This window comes from Caloenas nicobarica, chromosome 6 (assembly GCF_036013445.1).
Source record: "Caloenas nicobarica isolate bCalNic1 chromosome 6, bCalNic1.hap1, whole genome shotgun sequence".
NCBI classification, from domain to species: Eukaryota; Metazoa; Chordata; class Aves; order Columbiformes; family Columbidae; genus Caloenas; species Caloenas nicobarica.
In genome coordinates, this window is record NC_088250.1 from 19853300 (window position 1) to 19874880 (window position 21581).

Below are 21581 nucleotides of genomic sequence, written 5' to 3' on the forward strand. Positions count from 1 at the left end.
GAAACAAATATGAAAAAAATTTTGGTCATGCTGGTACTAAAAGTAGTAGCATGTTGATGATTTAGGTCCCCAGAAGCTCCTTTACATTCTTAGCTATTATCTATCTCAGCTGCTGAAACCTGCTGTTTTAAAGGCATTAGAGTTGAACATCTCGTGACAGCACTTGGGTTATTTATCATTATGTATCACCCTGCTACACTATATTTTATTATTCTGGATTTAAAGGAAGATAACACAATTATGGTTAATTTGCTTCTCTTCTTTATATATATAGTGTCATGACCCACCACGGCTCTGTCCCATGAGATATTTTTAACCAAAAAGAAATCCACAAGAAACTCTCCCTAAAAATTCCATTAATAACCTCTTGTAGCGTGTATAGGTTGCAGGGTCTGGAACTAAGAATGTTTTAATCTCTTCAGCAAAACAATGTCTCATAATGATGTACAGGACTATTGCTGCACTGATGAAGAATCATACATAATTCAGCACCTTTCACTTGGCACCACTGTGATATCCTCATTAGCAGTGGCTCACAGTGGCTGTCAGATGGTGTCCATGCGAATGCAGGCATTATATTGTCTTTGAGATGTGCAGCTGCTTCCATGACACTGCCAGTATATAAAAACATGACGCCAGTTTGTTTTATTTAGTGCTAAACCTTCCAGTTTGTAAAAACAAGGCTGACACAGAGCCTGACATGAGGCAGTGAAAATAATTAGCTCTCATTTTCTCAGCCTCCTATTTCCTTCTCCCCGCTGTGTTCTCTTTCCACTAAACCACCACATGTCAGTCGAAATGGGAGGCAATTAGTGGGCTCATTTCAGTCCCCACAACTGTGCTGAAAAGAAAGTATTTATGATGGCACAATGAACAGCTGAAAGATTAAATAACATTTGCCTTTTGAAAAGAAAATGACTTCTAGCTAAATGGGCAATTTTTGATTATTCTCAAACAAGCTTAGAGTAGTTGGTTTTTAAAATACAAGAAAGGAAAATGAGTCATTTTTAGGTGAAAGAATCAAATAAAACTTGACACAGTAATGCAAATAACTGATGTTTTATTGCAAAATATGTAAATGTGTTATACCCTTAACAATGGCTGGTGTCTCAGGTCAGGGCAGGCTGCTGCCAGCCAGGCTCCAGTGAGAGAAGGTGGCTCCACCGCCGGTTTTATTTCAGCTGTGCAGGCAGAAAAAAACAGGGGCGGAAGGGAGGCCTTCCAAGAGAGATGGTCATAAAACATACAGAAACAAAGCAAGAGAAAGACGTATTTATGTTATCAGTCGCCCGGGTGCCTCCTCCGAAAGCCGGAGCCCTCACCACTCCGCAAGGCAACAGGCACTGCCTGGCTGGAGCTTCGCCTGGAGAAGCACGAGGCCTTTGCAACACCTACACAGACCTACCGGCAGTATCTAAAATATCCGTCCCCTGACAGCGCCTCTCTTTACCATCCAGCGCTGCAAAGCTCTGTGCCGCCATGGAAGGGAATAAACTGGTAAATACTGGGTGCTGCTGTGCACTGGGGGGCTGGTGCCCTGAGAAACGTGGGCTGCAGCAGCTGAGATGGAAAGCTCTGTGATAACAGTGGTCCTGAGCCGCTTACCAAAAGCTGCCCTTGCCATGTGATCAGAAGTGAACAGAGATTGCTGCGGTCGCAGGCATCATCATCCACACACGCAGCTTGCTTGCAACAGCGGGGCTGTAAAGGTGGGAGCATGACAAACACAAGTCCCTTCCCGGCGGCTGCACGGTACCCTCCCGTGCTGAGCCAGCCCTGTCCTCCCGTGGCATCGCCCTCCCGTGCTGAGCCAGCCCTGTCCTCCCGTGGCATCGCCCTCCCGTGCTGAGCCAGCCCTGTCCTCCCATGGCATCGCCCTCCCGTGCTGAGCCAGCCCTGTCCTCCCATGGCATCGCCCTCCCGTGCTGAGCCAGCCCTGTCCTCCCGTGGCATCGCCCTCCCGTGCTGAGCCAGCCCTGTCCTCCCGTGGCATCGCCCTCCCGTGCTGAGCCAGCCCTGTCCTCCCGTGGCATTTCCCTGGAGCACTCGTGGGAACAACACACCAGAGCTGTGCAGGCACCCTGTCCCCACCAATGTGGGGCTGTGCGTGGAGGCTACAGCCCACACATGGGGGCTTGCAGCCCTGTGGGACATCGGTGACGGGGACAAGGGTGCACAGGAGCTCGGGAAAGGAATGGCAGGGCCACTGGACATGTCCTGTGCATGCCAGGGACAGAGGCTCCTCTTGCAGGCTTTTGTCTGGAGAGGACATGTGCCAAGCCAGATGTTCCCAGATCACTGGGAACTCGTCTGTGCTTCTGTAGACATATCCATGATGGAGGCTGTACCCATGAGAGACAAAACGTGGAAGGCAGCAAGTTAATTCAGAGCGGACGAGGTATAAAGATAAAGCTCAGCGCTGCCTAAACAAGGATTTTAAAAGGTGTTGGCTAGAGTTTGACCTCATTTACTCATGGACGCTACAGCTGGAGCGGTTCCAGTGGAGGTGATGGAGTTATATCAGCTCCACTTCGTGTAAAAACAATATGTAGTCCAGAAAAACCCTTTGAAAGAAAATACAAGGAGCTCTGATCACCTGCACTAAACTTCTAACACCCTATCACTGATCCACCTCCGTGGCAGACATTAACCCATTCCTAATGGTGCTGGTTATATTTAAATCTGGCTGTGGTTTTATTTTACAGCTTAGGTATTTTTTTTCCTTTACAGAGTATTTATCCCTTTACTGACTACTTAATAGATTAGGAGTAAATCAATGAAAATGGCACACAAACACAGCTACTCTGATTCTTGCATTAACTATTACCCTTTAGGAGTGAAAGCTTTGTGCTTTGAGATGTAATTAAAGAGAGGCTTTAGAAGATGCAGTTTTGAGATAAGGTTAAATAATCTCAGGTTAGAAAGTCAAGGTACTTTCAAGTATCTTGCAAAGGAAGGGTCAGAAAAAACCAATTTCTCTGCCAGCTTTACTCACTGAAGTAGATTAAAATACCCACAGAACATGGGGAATATGTACAACTGAAATACTACAAAACTGGAATTTTAAATTTTAGACCTTGGCCCCTGCTTTAATTTTTTGCCACATTTGTAATGTGAGGAGTACCTTATACAGCAAATTACACTGGTGATGTCACATCCATCTGAACTAGGAATTATTTTTAAGAAAATGAAGAAAGGTTTTATGAGTGTTGATGTAGTGGGAGGGTGGAGAGCAAGAAGCAGCCGTTTGGTCTCAAGCATTTGTGAAAGCGCATTCCAGTTCCAACAACCATGTCAGTACTGTTTTGTCTGGTACTGCCTGCACTTTGCCAGCCCAGGTTCGTCCATATGCAGAGTTGGTCACAATGTCTCTCTAAAGTAGCCTTTTTATTATATTCACGTTTGCACCACACATTGAAATTATTGCATTAAAATATATCCTGGTTTGGATATTCAAGGCTAGAAAATAGTTCACACTGTTAGCAAATGGTTTTGAAGAGACTCTGCTCCTTACGTTGTCAAATGGAGAGAGAGGTAACTGGGGAAAAATCAGGCAAAATGCTGAGCCAGCTCCAAGGCTTCGTGTTTGGGTATAGGTCAGATTGTGCCACACTCAGTAAAAAATGAAAACATTCAAAGATGTGGTAAAATCTGCCCTTTTGAGGACCAAAACTAAAGAATGCATCAACAGGAGACAAAAGGACTGTGAACCATCCTTCTAAAGGGGTTGGGTGATTCATCAGTGCGGAGGTGACACAGCTCAGACACCTTTCCCTGATTGGGAAATTTTAATGAGCCACCTAGGATGAGAAAGACATTGAAAATTCCCTCTGCAGTTCTGCAAATCAGCTCAAGCCACAATTGCCAGGGTTTGTTTTTTTTACCCTCTTTGGTATCTTGGAGTTAATTGGTGTCCCCCTCCCTTTTTTTTTTTTTTTAATTTGTGGAAAAAAATAATACAAAAAGTCTAAATCTATCACCTTTCAGCTCAGTGGGAATTGTGTACAGAAAGGTCATTAAAAGGAAGTGAATGGAAGTAACCACATAACTACAGGAGTTGGAAAAGAAACCTCTAAAACCCAGGTTAGCTTTGCAGCGCTCACTCCTGATGCATTCGGAGAGCACAAAGGTCAACCGAGCTTTCATCACCTCCAAAGATGCAGCTAAAAAGGGAAGGAAGCTGTAATGAAATGACTGCATCTGTCAGCTGGTGGAAACCAACATAATCCCACTAGAAGATGCAGTTTAAATTAGATAACAAATCTGAGGCTGGTAAAGGCGCATACTGGGAAGTCAATGTTTCATTCAGTGGTCAGATAAGGCTGAACATCCAAATGCCATCGTGAAGTACATTCATGAGATCCTTGCTAAAAGGCACTGCCGTTCCTAAGGCACTGAAGTTTCTGCCTGCTTACGGGGAAGGCGCCGACGGGGCTCCGTGTGGTGCCAGGGAGAGGACATCTGTGCCCCAAGGAGCCGTCTTCACACCTGAGATGGTGCTGTGCTCTGACCAGCCAAATGCATCTGAATCAACCTGCCCCCCTCAAATGGTTTCTGGGTCCTGGACCAGCTCATCCAGCACTTTTATGCCCCGTGGCATCGCAGTGTGCCACGCTGCAGGCCGAGGCTGTGCCCACACCAGAGCTTTAGTTTGGATCAGGAGCGGCTTTTGTCCCACATGTCCGTCCTGTCCCATGCTTTGGCAGAGCCACCTCCGAGCGCAGGGACGGGCTTGCTTCAAGGCGCAGCTACACCAGAAGATGCACTAAATAACTAATGGGAACTCAGCGGTCTGGGGTAAAACCTCCCAGTGTGTCCTGTTCCCCTGTGCAAACCCTTCCTGCTGCGCTGCACCAGCCCCCAGCCCAGCCTGACAACCCCCTGCATGCACACAGGTCTAGCAGCCTACACATCACCCGAGGAACACACGTTCTCAACTCGTAACCCAGGTTTGGGCTTATTGCCTCTTTTTACTCATGGCTAAAACAGGACACATGCTTCTTAGCTTGGCAGCTGGTTATAGGGACTGATTAGGGTAAAGTTCCTTTGAGAAATTTCTTTTTAAACTGATGTAGGCCAGCTTTTTAGCTATTCAGATGGTGGAAGGTACTATCCCAAGTGCTTCTGCTGACCCAGTTTTACAGGGACAGTAAAAGAAGCTTAAACCCTTCAATCCTGGTTTATCCAGTATCTCCAATTCATTTTGGAACAAATCTGGATGGCAGCAGTAGTTGGCTTAAAGCAGCCTCTAGGGGAGCCAGAAGATTGTATCCAGTGATTTTCAAAGAAGCAAGCCAGTCAAATTTTCTATATTGTATGTACCACACCAGTCTTTGTTAGTTTAATGCAAACTACCTTGCTCATGTTGGCCCTAGCATCCTGCCCAAAACCTCTGTGGATCTACTCCTTCCAGCCCACTTTTAAAAACTGGCTTAGCTGCAACATCTTTTAAGGCAGGTATGAGTTAATAAGCAGATCTCGGACAGAAGTTTCCAGCCCAAATTCAGGTGACAAATTGCACATTCCCTGGAACGGCATCAGGGGCACGGGCGCCGCGGCGGGGCAGATGCCGGGGCAGGCATGCCTGGCATGCAACCACGGCTGCAGAGGGAACGGCTTCCTTAGGAAGGGGTATGACAACACACAGAGCAGAGAGGATCAATTAGGGGGCCTCACAGGTAAGGCAGGACCCCCCGCCAAAAAAAAAAAAAAAGTTTTCAGTTGGCGGGTCAGAAACCTGCAAAGGCTATGTCGGCGCTACGCAGGCTCGTTGAACTAGCCCCATCCTCTTGTAGCAATTCACCTTCTGCCCCATAGACTTTGGCACTCTGTCTCATTTGCAAATTTTGCCGTCATGGCTAAAATATCTGAATTTCTCTCCAACACTGAAAGGTCTATTCACTCCTTCTCGTTCTTTCCTGGGGGAGGTTGCCCACCTCCCTGCATGACGGCTCACAACCCGTATTAGAAATGGAAGGGAGACAAGAACTATTTCATGGACTTTTAGTTCCTTGTAGAGTTGCACATGGGAGAGAAAGATACACACCTACAAAAAAGCAGCTGTACAGCATCACGAGCTACATGCATTCAAGAATACCGAGACAGTCTAAGTAATTCACATTGTGATAAAGAAGATTTTTATAGAAAAAAAAAAGTGCTTAGGATAAAAGAAACAAACAGAAAAAGGAAATCTCCAGACAAAAAGCAAAAAGCTTTTTCAAATCGATGAAATGATTTCAATAAGAGTCCAAGTTCCTACTAAGTACAAACCTAAATGCTTTCTCTGCAAGCACCACCAAGTACAGAAATCAAGAGACTTCTGCAAACAATATGCCCTGAAAGCAAAGCGGCCAGATAACACAAGATGAAAGTCAACCCCCCACAAGTTTAGGGTGGACACGCAATGCAGATTTGTCAAATACAAAAGGAAACAAATCCTGCTGTCGCAACCCCTGACTCTAACTCAGAAATGCTTTGCACACCATTTCCCCATAGATGATTAATTCTAAAACCCTTGAACAGAGAGTCCATGGCAGGCTGGATAAAGAAAACAAAAGGCATAGGACAAACCTCACTCTCGAGAAAAGACAATGTGGTGGAAACGCTTTGCTAGAACATCTGGAGTCATCAACACTCTCGTAACACAGAGTGTAACGCAGGGCATAACGAGAGATCCTTGAACCAGCTCGGCTTGGAGCTGAGGTTTGGTCAGGACGCGGCATGCTGGCAATTGTGTTTACCAGCTGCTGCACAGTAGTTTTGCCATCTGCAATGTCCTGCACCTACCCTTCCCTCCTTCCCCAGCACCGTGAGCAAACACAGTCACCACCAGGACCAGTCCCGTCCTCCCCAGCCAGCAGCCACACGTGCCACGCATTTTTCAAGCTCCTCTTGATTGCATAAGAAGACTTCACCCTTCTGCCAAGACAAAGATAATAGTCTGTCTGCTAACATCAGGTGTACAGCACCACTCAACTGTGAACAGGTTTTTTTGCACAAATGAATTGTTATTTCGCACGCATTGGGATAAAAGGAACAAAGCAAAAGCCTGAATTACAGAAAATATAGTTAAAAAAATTGTTCACAAGGAGACAAATCTTTCAGTCAAAGCTTGCTGTGCCACTTTTCTTCCTCACCTGCTCTGGAGCGTGGATCCCCATCACACATGAAGCCCCACTTGCCACCTTGACATTTGGTCAGCACTTTCCAAAACAAGAGGATTCTCATAGCAAATTATCTTTTTGTGTCCAGAAGATGCTGGACTCTCTGAGTAGTGACTGTTAGCCAAACCGACCGATCTAGCGCTCCCAGCTTACCTTTGGACCATTTCCTGGCTTCAAGTGATAACCGAAAACGAGTTCAAGATTCACAACTTTCACTATGTTTTCTTCGGCTCCACCTGCAGAATCCTGCCAAAAAAAGACAGGGTGAGACTTCACATCTTCCACAAGCCCTGGGAGCCAGGAGCAAGGCCTTTGGTGGCAGAAAGGATTTGCCTTTCAGATGCCACAAGTCCGGCAGGCGGCAGGAAGGGGCCATCGCTGCCCCGATCACGCTGCTCCAAGAGGGGCCAGGGCTTCTGCAGGGTTTACAGCACGCAGTGGGTGGCACCTGGGACACGCTGCACCATTTCTGCTCCTGGCCGAGCCGCTCCGGCACGGCACGGCGCTGCCGCGAGCATCGGGGCAGCCGCTGCCGCGGGAATTGCAGCCGGCACGGCACGGCAGCGAAGACCCAACTTTCATTTTCCCCTTCAGGGAACAGAGCTTTGCCGTATGTAAATTCACTTTAAGTGGGCTTCTGTCCATAGCTGTGCAATAAATTATGACTAAAAAATCTACTTTGGGCTTCGCGGTCTAGAATTGCTTGATTAGCTCACCAAATTACATCAGGCAAATATCTCCTTTGGCAGCCCTGAGGTTCCCAAACACTCTCTCCCTTTTGCATGGCTCTTGTTAGAGGTATCAGAATACCAACAAGTTAACACAAGGGTGACCAGACATTATAAACTGTCCTTCTTTACTGTAAAATTAACAAACTGAGGAATGATGGGCTCATTCTGGGCCAGGGGTCTGCCATTCTTCAGTGGTGAGCAGTCAGTGACATGAGGATGGAGGAATGGCTCTTAAGAGTAATTTCTGATTAATAAGAGCAAAGGAATCACAACCAGTAGTCTTTTAATTTAATAGCACTGGTTCTATGATAAAATCTTAGAGCTTCATTGAAAACAACTTTTATTATCCTATTACTTGTTCTGATGTGACCCATGGCTGCTGTTGACGCCCTGCATTTGTCAGAAGCACCGACAAACCCTCTGCGGGAACCGCTCCTGCACCCTCCCATGAACAGTAGGAAAACTGAGAAGAGTACAATAGTCATACCGCCACGAGAAGCACTTCTTACATAAGCAACAAGACTTGCCTTAATTAATGGTGGAAAATGAAACAGATTTAGGTAGTCATGGGTTAACTTCTCAATAGCAGTCTAGGAAAAAAAAATCAACAAAAAAAGATGAGAGTTGCTCAGTATCTCATACTGCAAATACCAGCATGAAAAACAGTACAACTCTGTGTACACTGTGTTTTCCATTGTGGATACATTAGGGCATGTGAGATGAGTTTAAACTACAGCCCTGTTCTGGAAACTGTTGTGGTAGATCGGTCCCATTTCGCAATCACGATCAGACCTGCTCAATCAGAGAAAGAGATGTTTGCGAGGTTGTTTCGGTTGTTTTTATTTATGCTCAATCAACCCAGGAACCTGAAATCTTTCATTTTGGGTATTATTGACTTTATTAAGTTTCAATAATTTTCCCTGTAGGAAACGTAAATTAAATATATCAGTACTGGCGTGTGGCATAGAAAAAATGGCTGATGAGCAAAAGGGGAATAAATCTGTGTGACTTACGGAGCTGAAGCTAAATTTGCAGGACTAGCAATTAGGATACAAGTATCTCTTTACTAGTAAATTGTGGTATAAAATCATTGAGACCCAGCAGAATCCAGATGCTGCTTTTAGATAAATCTTTTTCAAAGCTGACTCCCAGGAAACTAAACTCTCTCTCTCCTGTGGCTACAGTATTAATACTGTTACTGCTGTTGTGATCACATTTTCCAGACCATGATTTTCTGAACTCATTGCAAACATTAGATATTTAAAACACCATAAAACAAAGCTTTAAGAGCAAAGCAACCTGGCTGTCAACCAACCGGCTTTAAAGTTGTCCAAGGGATTTTTGTTAGTCAAAGTATGTTTTAAGTGATAGGTGAGAAGTGAAAGTTCAGAAGTTCAGAGATCTCAGTTCAAGTAAGTGTTTCTGTATCTGATCTTCCCGTAGCTAAAGAGAAATCCTCAGGGAGAGCTCTCTTTGAAGATATCCAAAGCTTTCTGCCAGGAGAATGGCCCTCCTGGGTGAATCTTGAGCAGTATTGACAGTCCAGGCCACAAAAAACCAGGAACTGCAGAGGAGTTAAAAGACCACAGCACATTTTCCTGTCTCATAAAATGCTCAGGTTGCTTTGGGTTCTAGAGCCATATGAACCAATAACTCTGTTCATTTTTTTATACCAAACATGTCCTCTATTTAGGTTTCGTTTGTTTGTTTGGTTTAATACTACTGAAAACCTATAGAATCCTCCTTAATATTCACACTATAACCTACTGCAACCCTCAACATATCCTGTTAGATACCTTTAAATGGATGATGTGTCCTCTGCAAACAATGCCCATGTCCTTTAAATCCTCTTCTTCTAGAAGAAGCAATTGTTTCCCAGTGATATGATGTTCCATAAACAAGCTAGCATATGCACTCATTTCTCCAGAAGCATCGCCTTAAGATAAGAGAAGTTATTCAAAAATCCATAGGGTGCTTTATTGGAGGGAGAAAAAGATGAACAAATGTGTGTGTGTATATATATATATATATTCATGAATGTGAATACGAAGGTACATATGAATAGCTTTTACCTTTTCTAGAAAGTTGTTGCATCCAGAAAAACTGCAAAAAAGAGGAACCAGTATTGAAGTTCACATTATCAAAAGTTTATATTACAGTTATTTGAAGTTCACAAGTACAATCATTCTTTTTTACAACAAAACTTAAAAATATTTCTCACTTTGAGTTAAAGGACTCGAGACTCTCTAAAACAAGTGATTCCTTTTTAAAATTGCTTTCTGTTTCGCAGCCACCTTCCTTAGTCCATTGTTATGAGGAACAAGAGAAAGGACCGAAGCAGCAGCTTAGCGACCTGCCACATGCTAAAAGGGCTGGAGTTACCGGGCCAGGGCTGCCACAGCTTTTGCCCTGGCTTTCCAGACAGTCCTTCAACAAAAATTAGCTAAACAACGCCATGATACACCACACAGAGGGAGGGTGCTAGACAGGACATCAAAATCACAATGACACATCACTATGCTAGAGATAAATTATTGATATTTCTTGTTTAGCTTTTTAATTGGATAAAAGTGTAAAAAAGAAAACTCAACTCCATTATTTTCTATGAGAGAGACATTCCACATCTCTTTAAAACCCTGACCTTTCTTTCAGTTAATTGCCATCCCGGTGGCACACAGTGAGATAAAACCTTCAAACCCATTTTGTCCTCTTCCAGGACAGGTCTTGCTTAGGTCTTCTTGGGGCACTTCCACGTTCCTTAAAGGATCACTCAGGAATGCCCTCCTGGCTGCTGGCAGCTCCCAGCACAAATTATTTTCTGGACATTGGAGAATGTGGCTGTTTTATGAAGGCCACTTGAGTCCTTAATTTACTCACGGTCATTTCAAAGCCTCTCTGGGAGACCAGTTTCACCAAACAAACAACAGTAAAATCTCACCTAGATGTTCTGATCCACCTTGCCCTCCCTCTGTACTCACTGTGATTTGTTAGAGAGCTCCAGCAGCACAACACCAGCCACGTTAACACAAAATACTCACCACATCTTCTTCAGTCCATGAACAAATATCAAAGGAGGGCAGCAACTGTGTGAGAGATACGAATTGAAAAGAAAACCGTCTGACAGTTTTTCTCCCTTCCACCCAAAATTCACTCTGGTGGCTGATTTTATGTTTCCTTTTCCCCTGCAAAGGGCAGGACTTCAGGCTGTGATTCTCATACTGACATATTAAACCCCTGATCCACACTGACCACGGGCTGGCTCCAACAGCACAGTGGCAGCACTAGATCGATCCCATTGCTTTATGTAGATAAAATTATCAGCAGATCTCCAAGAGCAACAAGTTAGGAAGCAAAAGAAATCTGTCTGATGGTGAAGGACTCTCTGGCTGCCTCTCCTCTTGGCTCATACACCATTGGAAGACTTTTGCTTTGATACCACCCAGTTTTTGCAATGAAAATAACACTGTGATTACAACCCTCTCCAGAATGATGGGTATTTTCTGCAGAAGGAAGGAAAATTGTCGCTACACAGCAGTGAAAGCAGAATTTGGAGTTGGGGCACCGTGGCTAGTCTTCCTGAATAGTCAAGTCTCTTTTGGTTTCTGCCAGCATGTCGTAACTGCTGCCCTGAGGCTGGGGGAGCACAGCGCTGCCCCCGCTCCGCTGCCCACGCTTGTGCACGCGTGACGGTGTCAGCTCCTCGAGCACGAGGAAGCCACGGAGGATGCACACGAGGATGCCTGTGCTAAGCGAAATTCTGGGATGATTTGAAAACTGCCACAGTAGAAGATGTCACTGTAATACTGATTGCCATTATACTCACTCAAGCATATGGCATCCCAAGCTTCACCTTCTTGGCCTCTCTATCCAGTTAAAGGGTTATCGTTAATTGGTATGTATGTATTTGGACTCTCAGCGTCTCCCAAAGGCCCAATACAATGATGTAGTTGCAAACTTACTCAATGCACATAACACTGGTTTAGGAGAGACTCAGCTCGGTTACCTGCCAGCCCCCAAGGCCTTGTTGCCTCCTGCAGAGAGCCCGGTCACCCATGAGCTCTCCAGCCCCCACCCACCAGCCAAATGCCCCTCCCGGCAGACACCCCCCTGCCTGCCGCCAGCCAAACACGGAGGGCAGAGGTGCCACTCTGCACCTCCCTGGCTCTGCAGGCTGAGACCAGGGTCTAGTGTCACCTGCCCGCAACTTTTAGCCATTGCTGTGAAACACCCTTTGCAGCATCCATGTGAAACTCCCATTGAAGGACTTGTGACTGCCAAACACCCCTTGACTTCTGCCTCCATACCTATGACTTTTTGCTGCCCACCCCACTTTGAGTTTGAGGGCTCTTCATACCCTCTTCCTCCTCCTCCACCAGTGTCTCAGCCAAACCTTGCTGGGCACAAACCACCCAGGAGACCAGCTGAAGCCACCTCTGTGAGGAGGACCTAGCAGACCCTCAAACCCACCCCTTTACCCACTGCTTCCCCAAAGGGGACAGAGCCAAAGGCATCAGGGTGAAGATCAGAACACGCATCTGCCAGAGAAAAAGAGACCTTCCTGACTTTTTCTCTCTACTAGACCATATTTCCAGCCAATCTTTTCAATCTACCTGCATTCCCTATGCTAACAGCGACCCGCAGTCTGGGCAGGATGCTGTGGGACAAAAGTAGTGCTGGGGGCAACGCCTGAGCACAAGGGAGGGCAGGTGGCAATCACAGCCACCCTCAGGAAGGCAGAGGCTCGTGCCTTTTGTAGGCACCTATAGTCAAAGCGGCTGGTGCTGCGGGAGGAGCCTGGCACAATGATTTCTACAACTCAATCATGTACTGCAGAAGTCCAATATTGCATTTTTAGTTCCACGATAGATTTTTTTCAGCTTTTCCCATGTTTAAATATAATCAGTGGCAGAATATGTTCTGTATTTTTTTTTTTAAGGTGGGAGAAAAAAGAAGTGTCACACAGTAATTAAAAAAAATTACTTAAATCAGCAGCCAAGAAGGAACCTCTTGAAACACCAGCATTTTACACAGGGACACAGATGCATAAAATTTACTGTCAAAATGTTTATTGCAAAATAGAAGTTTGGAACAAAGAGAAGCAAAGGAAAAAGTTCACATCAAAATAAAGTTTATGACACCAATGGAGGAAATTGAATACATTGCATGATTTCTTTGTTTGTTTGCTTTGGTTTTACACTGGATAATCAAATCCACAGTGTGAATAAAAGAAGACATCATATGTCAAGTGCAATAAAGAGAATAACTGACGCTGCAAGGTTTCACCACACAGAAGTGTAACGTCGCATGTTCCACACATATGATATATTCAGTTTACAGCACAAGAGTTTTGGCACAGGCATTGCGCTCAGCATTGTTTTTTCAGAAGGGAAAAAAAAAGTTTTCTAACACTGTGAAAATATTTTCTATTCAAATTTCATCAGTTCACACTTTTAAGTGTAAGTAGCATTGACTCCTAGTATTCAGTACAAAACTTTTTCAGTAGTGCAAAAGCAAGAAATGCAGTGGACTATATCTGACTTTAAAAGGCGTATGAATATTTAGCACACATTATAAAATGTTTAAAGCAGGTTGTTGGTTCTACAGTTTTAATCTTCACACATCAGAAATCTCTGTGCAGATTTTACAGTGTACACCAAGTCGAAGTCTGGAGGAAAAGGGAAAGGTCTCTCCTCCAGATTCCTACTAGTGCATTTTATGGACTGTGAAAATTACTAAAGGAACTTATTTTTCTACCTGAATGTTCTACCTAGGACTGTAGTCAAAACCTCTGTCAAGTTAGAGGTCTTATTAAAAACCTGTAAAAGCTGCCTGATTACAGAAAAAGGAACTACAGTACTAAAGACACACAGTAACACTGCTGAACACTTAACAGCTATTTGCACACTAGGGATTCACTGCTAGTGTGGATAGCAATATAAATCATTACTGCATCAAATATTCAACTCAGAATAACTGCTTTAAAATCCAGAAGGAAAGGGAATCGACATCTAACAAAACCACTGGAACGATAAACAAACGACAAGTGAAGAACACGACAGCGTGACAAGGAGCTGCTCCAGACCTCACCTCCTGCAGCCCTTCGCCTGGCGGGGACAAACTCCAGGCCAGGCAGCACGCACCCCTGGGGACCGGGCTCACCCCCGCGCCGCACCTCGGGACGCTCGCTGCTCCAAGGAATTAGCGGTGCAGTTGTCACAAAAATGATGGGTTAAAGGGTTTATTCCACTAACTCCCCCACTCCATTTTTCTCCCATTTCTGAAGGAAAAGAAAGGGAGGTGGGAGCTGGACATCCCGCCTTGGTCCCAGCCCACCCTGTATCTTTACGCGAGCCAAAAGCCGACCCTCCCCATTCTTCTCTCAGGCCTTTTACCCACCTAAGTCAATGGTGGCAATACAACGGCCTCGTAAAAATGGGCAGTTCAGGCCTGGTTCTTACCTCTTCCCTCTGTCAAGTGCAGCAATATTATTTACTGCAGATACCTCTGAGGCACTACGGAAGGTGGAAAAACCTGGGATCCCAAAAGGCCTGGTGGGGACTAGAGTGCCAAGAGGTGTACGAGGCATGGGAAGCCTTTTGGTGGCTTTGCTCACAGCCCAGAGCAGCCAGAGAAACACCTTCTGGGCTTGGTTAATGCTTCCACAAGCTGACACACTATGTGGCTGTGGACTGTTGTGGAGATCTAGATACCCTGGTGGTGACACAGGTAGGAGACAGACTGGGTAGAACTGCAGAGCAAAATCAGGTTTGGAAGATGAAATACTCTGACCTACTCCAACCAACGCACCTGCCCACCAGAGCCACTTTCAAAACATTTATCTAGTGAGAAGCATATCAGAGACAGAAACGACACAGCTTGATTCTCACAAATGATTTTTGGCTTGTAAACTGGAGACATCTGGTATGCAAGTCATCACAGGAAAGTAAAAATGCAATCAATACCATTAGTTTTTTAATAAGCATAGCCAGTATCCTAAGTATAACACCATCTCAAGGGAACTGCACCAGAAGTTTGTCACATGGTATCACCACCTCTGCAATTCAGAGACCTTTGCAACTTCAAATATATAAGTTTTATGAGAGTTTAATTTTTTCCTTAATACAGCTTAATTTGCTTTAACAAATAATGTATGGGGAAAGAAAGGGGGAAATCTATCTTTGTTTCATTAAAAAATACTGGAACTAAATAGCAGAAATTCCTGTGAGCACGCTACCAAATTCTGATGATATTTTGCTGAAATAAGTTACACACCTGGCTAAGTGCAAAACCCTGAAGACAAACTTAAATTGTGTGATTTTGTAACTATGAAACCCTGTGTCATACCACTTGAGGATTATTCTTACTTCTGCAAAGATTAAGGTGTGGATTTACAAATTCAGTTAAAACCCATGCAAATATAAATGTGCACAAAGTATTCTGAGATTGTCAGATGCTAAAAAAGTGCAAAACATCAATGCTAAGGACAGATTTTTTTTTTTAATACTGAATATACTGAATCAAATTTCATTTTCAGTTAAAGCTGTACAACCCTGCCCTGCTTATGCAGTACAGTAATTTATGCAAAATGACATGCATTTTAAGATCTTAAGTGCACATATTAGAATACACAAATCCATCAAATTTTCCTGGGTACAAAGTGGCAGTTACAAAAATAGTATTATTACTGTGGGTGTTAGCAGACATAGACTTACAAAAGTAGTACAAATGTGCACTGCAAACAGCCTCTTTGCTCTTATTTCCATTTAATTATTTGCTCTTCAATGTCCCTCTTTCTCCCTAAAATCAGGTTGCTTTGATGGACCTAAGAAGCCATCTCCACCCGTGCTGAAGCAACAAGTTTCTCCTTGGGGTACTCTGTAAACTTATTACATCATTTAAATCACGATTCTGTCATGAAAAAAGCTTTCTGATACAAAAGGGTTAACTTCAAGATAATGGCTTTGCAACTGTCAGGGAGAATGTGGAATGTGGAACAACATCCTACAGAAATGAAGCATCCTGTAGGGTGTAATCCTGTGCAAACTGAGTGGAGCAGGCCAGCTCAACGCGCAGCACTCGCTGCCTGGCAGGGCACCGGACCAGTGCTGATGTTTAAGGATAAAACAATTCCCCCTCGCATCCCAGAGAGGTGCCCATTCATCACTCTAGAAAAACTCCTTCTAAGAACTTTCTCTTTTGTTGAGTGAACATGTAATGATTTCAGGCCTGCTGTTATCTAATGTATCCATTTTTCTCTAAGCTATCTACAAATACACTCACCATAACATGTAGGTTAGAGCTGTGTAACAGGCAAGCCTATAATTAAAGAAGCCACTCAAAACCAGAAGTTTCATAAAAGAAACCCCTCCAGTAATTGAGAATGGAATTTTGATGGCTTATTCCCACTACAGTCGAACTAGACAGTAATATTTTTCTTTTGAAATGCTGCCCTTCTTCCTTGGGCAAATATTTCACAACATCTTCCTTTCTAAGCCGCATTTGTGTTTGCACTGGTTTCCCTCCCTCCTTCTGCATCACCACTAAAGGGGTCATCAGGAGAAACGTACTGGCTGCTCTCAACACAAGTGCCTGGCAAGCAATTATTGCAGCAGATCATCACACACCGGGTTTTATGGTAAGTCGTAACAGCAGTGGCAATACTTTAAAAGTGATTTAGCTGCAAAAAAAAGGTACACAGAGACTAGTAAATACTCCTCACGTTACCGCCATCACAGAGAATTTCACATAAGCCACAGTAGTAGGGCCCAAGCTGAAATGTCACTGTGGCTTCTCTTTGTCCTTTCATAAAGGTTCAGGAGATGCAACAGAATCAAAATTTGCTAACACAGATTTTTACTCTCAGGTACAAGAATAAGTCCATCAAAGTTAATGAGGCTTCCTGGATTTACATCAACATCACTGAAAATTAGCTTCTAGATCACAATATCTGATAATAGATGCAGAAGTCTGATTGCAGTTCACTTTACTAGAGTGAATTATATACACATGCATGCACATGGGAGGGGAAAAAAGAACATTTACACAAATTATCTACAAATATGGATTATCTGGATTCTGCTGCTATTCAGTTTTTAAACTGCATATTTAACTAACCCCTCTCTTCCCTTCAGCCATGCTCCTCTCCTCCTAGAAACGTATTTGCGACTTCCCACTATACTGCCTTGAAAAAGGCTTTAAATTAGAAACATAGCAAACCCCTTCACTGCAACAGTAAGAAAGGATGGCTTATAGAGAATAGCAAATCTAGAAGTACAAGTATATTCATCTGATTGACAATTAAAGGGGTAAGGGAAATGACAAAAAACACAAAAGAAAAATTTGAAGTACACTAATGGCATTAAAGGCATTGAAGTTTCCCCCAGTGTTTTCAGATCTTAAGTTTATCAAGCCATAGTTTCTGTAATCAGGCATCAAGAATTATAGATATAATCATGGTTCTTAAAATAATAATAATCTCAATTAGTTTGGAAAGTTTAGTTTCAAATTTCATCAAAGCCAGAAATAAGTCAGCACAAGCTAAACAAGAACAACATGTCTTTCTACACACAAACATGCTCAGCCTGGAAAATGTCTTTTTTTTTTTTTTTCTTTTACAGGATTTAAACAGACCAAACTTACAGGATTCTTGTTCTAAAACTTTATTGTTTTGCTTTGCTAAAACTGATTTCACCGTTAATTTTATAACTGATTTCATTCACTGCTATCATCTGTGTCATCAAAATAATCATCATCATCGTCATCTGACCAGTCGAATTCACTGAAACCCAAAGCCATGTTGATTTTCTTTCCTTTTCTCATAGAGGTGGTTTTAGAAGAATTCTTTTTGGCTTGCATGTTTATCTGCATTCCAGAATGCAGGACAGATCCTGCTTGGTTCAGAGAGAAGATATCCCCAAAGCCCGTCATCATCAAGGCCTTCAGACTTTGGTTCATGCCAGCTACCTCCCCGTTACTTGTTGCTGTGATCTGACATGACATCTCTGCACTGTTTGACTCCTCTGTTTTAGATTCAAAGTAAGACTCCTCAGACATTCTTGCAGCAAGAGGTAAGAGAAACTATTTAAAGGAGGAAAGGACAGAGCAAAAGTGAAAGTTAGAACCAATTTAAAAATCGAGGAAAAAGACACCACCAGATTAGACGGCAATCAACAGAAAGCACAACAATTAGTGAATCTAAACATGGAGATCAAGTAAGAATTCATTAAACCAGACTGCTTCATTCTGGGGTCATTGTTCTTAAACAAAATTGCAAGATCACTGAGTTGCATGGCAAGAACCACAGGTAGCAGAGCTTCCACGACAGAAGAAGGTTCAAACTCTTCAATCCTTCATTTTGTACAGGGTAAAACAGAATGTGACATTTCCCAGCCAGGTGGACTGACTCCCAGGGCAATGCAGGTACTTCTGTTGAAGTCTGAGTGAGTTGCTTAATTGAACTTTTCAGGATTGAAGAATAAATCGTGTTAAGATCAGAGAACCCAAACAAGCTCCCAAAGTTTGGTGCAGAAGTAGCAGCCCTCTAAATGTCAGCAATAACAGCAGCAGTATTATTTGTGCAAAGGCTGGTTTTGAGCACAAGCTCAAAAGGAGAGGAAGGGATCACCCTGCGACAGCCACAACCAGAAAAGAGCCTCTCGCCAATGCAAAGGACACGGAACCGGCCTCCAGCCCACACCAGCGCCTTGTTTCTGTCCCAGGGAGGCGCAGGCAGGGGAGAAGGGCTGTTTGGTTGGCTGGTCAGCTGCTTCTGCTTGGTTGCCTTTTCTTTTTTTTTTTTTTTTTTGTAGTGGTATCAATAGGTATCTGCCAGTTGGTTGTACATCATATTAAACTGCTACTGATTTAATCTTCACCTACAAATAACAGGGTTTCCCTGACCCACTCTTTTATCGCAGCATTTTCCACAAAATAAGCATTCCCTCTCCAGCTAAACAATGATTAACACCTCTTCAGAGCGGCCAGGCTAGTAACCGTTCTGACATGCTTGCCTGTTCTCCACAGGGAGTAAAAACTCAGGCGTTTCATCCCAAATTAAGCTACCCACTAAAGCAACGACAAAGGAGCTGCGTATGAACACTTGAACTGGCCCTTCTTTCTAAAGTTGTTTGCAAAACTACCTGCCCAAAATTAATGGTTTTCTACATCTTCCTTAACGTAATTAGAAAACTGACTTAAGAGCTGATGGCGGTTGGTCAAAACAGGTTACAGGGGAGATGATAGTGATGGCCGGGTCTGTAACACGGGAGGCTTTACGGCCAGGCTGCTCAAAGAGTGCCCATTTCTTGGCAAAACCACTTATATTAACAAGCTGTCTATCATTAAAAAGGAGGAATATCTGTCTTTTGTTCCTCTTGAATTTCCCCTCCTTACATAGGATTTCTATTTGCATTGTGGTTAACAAAAGTCATCAGTCATTGTTTGAAAAACAAAAATAAAGTTAAGAAGTTGGGGAGATGGGGTGCCCTAGACACTCTTTGTCCATCCTCTGGCTAAGTGACAGAAGAACCTGTAGCTAAGCTTCTGTACACCTGGTTGTACATGAAAAAATGATCACGCAATGACCAAAGCCCTACTCAGATCAGGGACTCCAAAAGCTCTTACTAATAAAGAAAAGGAATATTTTAAAAGCAAGATCTAGCCATAGAAATGAGATGACCAGCACACGCAATTCAGCACCAGGTCATTCTTCCGTAAGCTAGTGGAGTTCTAGTCACTTTAGATCCATGGAAATGCATCCCCTGATATATGGGAAGAATTCCCTATAAAAATCAACAAAGCTGCAAAACCAGGACAGGCCATAACTGTGGCTCACTTTGTGAGTTATAATCACCTTCCTTCCTTCATTTTTTGCCACCTCGTTATCTGGAGAACTTAGGAGCTCTTTGCAACAGGACCTGCTTTTGGTGTTGCACTGTATATGAGGAAGAGACTTACAGATGGCAGGGACTCCCAATCTCTGTACAAGCCACTGTTCTGAAATGACCACCTGCAGATGCACAGCACCACAGGTCAATATTTGGATTTCACGTCTTGCTCACTGTCTTCCTCTAAACATGAGCTTCAGCTTATCTACATAGAACCCCTTCTTAAAGTCAGGTCCTCTTTCAGAAGAAGTCTCCCATTTCACTACAGCTGTGGATATATTTTACTTCTCCAAAAGGTTCCAGGTTCCCTTGTGCAAGAGGCTCTTGTAGATCTGCACAAAGGGAAGTTGCAGAGATCAGACTCAAAGGTGTCTGTTGTATAAGACACAGCAGAAACAGGGTCAAAACAAGAGCAGGGAGAAACACTACTTTCACAGAAGTGTTTCTAAAGACTGGCCTCATCCTTCTCTTATGCTGATGCGTATAAAGCTATACTTTATTCTATGGAGTAGGACCAGTCTGCCACTCATAGCTACCTACTATGGAGGATGAAGCTTCTGCTAACCCTAAAACACCGGACAATCAAGTGGCAGAGATGGCTTCTCTGTTCTCCTTTCATTTGGTTTGAGTTTCTCCTGCACATCACTTTAATAGTACCTGCTGACCTCTCACCTTCGGTGCAGAGCAAAATGAAGAAGTGACTGCAGAGCGTAGAGCAGGGATGACAGCACCAGCTAAGACACGACAAGGCCTAATGTTGGCTAAGAACCAGGTATAAGCCTAGTGGGCACACTAAGCTGTGTTATTCGCTCTGGTTGCCATATCTTTACTACCACTTTGACAGCCAAAGTAGCAGAAAACTGAGCAGTGCACGTCTCTGTTGCAATCCTCCAGTTTGGCACTGCTGAGCAGACATATCCTGAACCAAGAGAGGGAGGGAGGCACTTGTCTCCAAGGATTACAGCTTGCAAACTGAATGCCCAGGGGTATTTTGCAAATGGTTTACAGCTATGTATTTAAAATATAGTTGTATTTGTAACCAGTGCCTTGTAGAACTTCATTTGCTACAAAAAACCACAACCCTGCTTGAACAAGCCAATTTTTGCCAGTATGTCATTTTTTTCCACCAAAAAGGCTTTTTTAAAAGCCATTCTATGTAACAGTTCACTTAAGATATATGAAAAAAACCAAAACCAAAACAAACCTATGTTTCTCTATTAGAAGAAATTGCATTTAAATGCAATAGGAGAGCTGCGTTAATGTTATGCAGAAAGACAGTTCATGCTTAGCACAATAGGCCTTAGCACAATGCTTTATTCTGTCAGCAATGCCAGCTCTAAGTGAAAAGTAGAAGTCACAAGCAAGTACAGCATAAAAAACCCTAGGGCCTTGCTCATGAAAAGGTTTGCTCATTAAGGCAGTGCCTCATGCTGTGCTCAGGATAGACAATGGCCCACAGCTCCGTTACTGGAAGTTTGCAAGTGCTAAAGCAGGCATACAGATTTCTGCTGAGAACATACAGTATCTGCACACAAGAAAACATTCATTCTTCATGATTTCATGACTGCATGTTCACAGCTGGAACATGAATGCAACTTCATTCAAACAATAGCAATAAGCTATGCCTTAAAAACAAGTTGTATGTAAACAGGGTCTGGCTGGAATCAAGGTTTTAAGTGGGATAACATTGTGCATAAGAAAATCATACACTACTTCAATCTCAATTTGGTATTTGTTTTGGCTAGTGCTTTAAAAACAAGGAGGTAATGCAGTATTTTTCTTAACAACAATTCTGTTAGAGT

The 21581-nt window shown here is 43.5% G+C and overlaps 1 protein-coding gene across 3 annotated transcripts in view; it reads right to left on the reverse strand.

Annotated features, from left to right (window-relative positions):
- Window positions 1-21581, reverse strand: part of MAP3K20 (mitogen-activated protein kinase kinase kinase 20) — a 90914-nt gene that overhangs the window by 11544 nt on the left and 57789 nt on the right. For 2 of the 3 annotated variants that reach the window (XM_065637213.1, XM_065637211.1), the window contains exon 12: window positions 12939-17971. In XM_065637213.1, coding sequence (XP_065493285.1) covers window positions 17606-17971 — 366 coding nt within the window. In that variant the 3' untranslated portion in view covers window positions 12939-17605. Of the gene's footprint in view, window positions 1-7316; window positions 7410-8421; window positions 8485-9690; window positions 9831-9966; window positions 9998-10932; window positions 10978-12938; window positions 17972-21581 lie in introns of those variants that run through there. The other variant, XM_065637214.1, reaches the window with a different exon arrangement.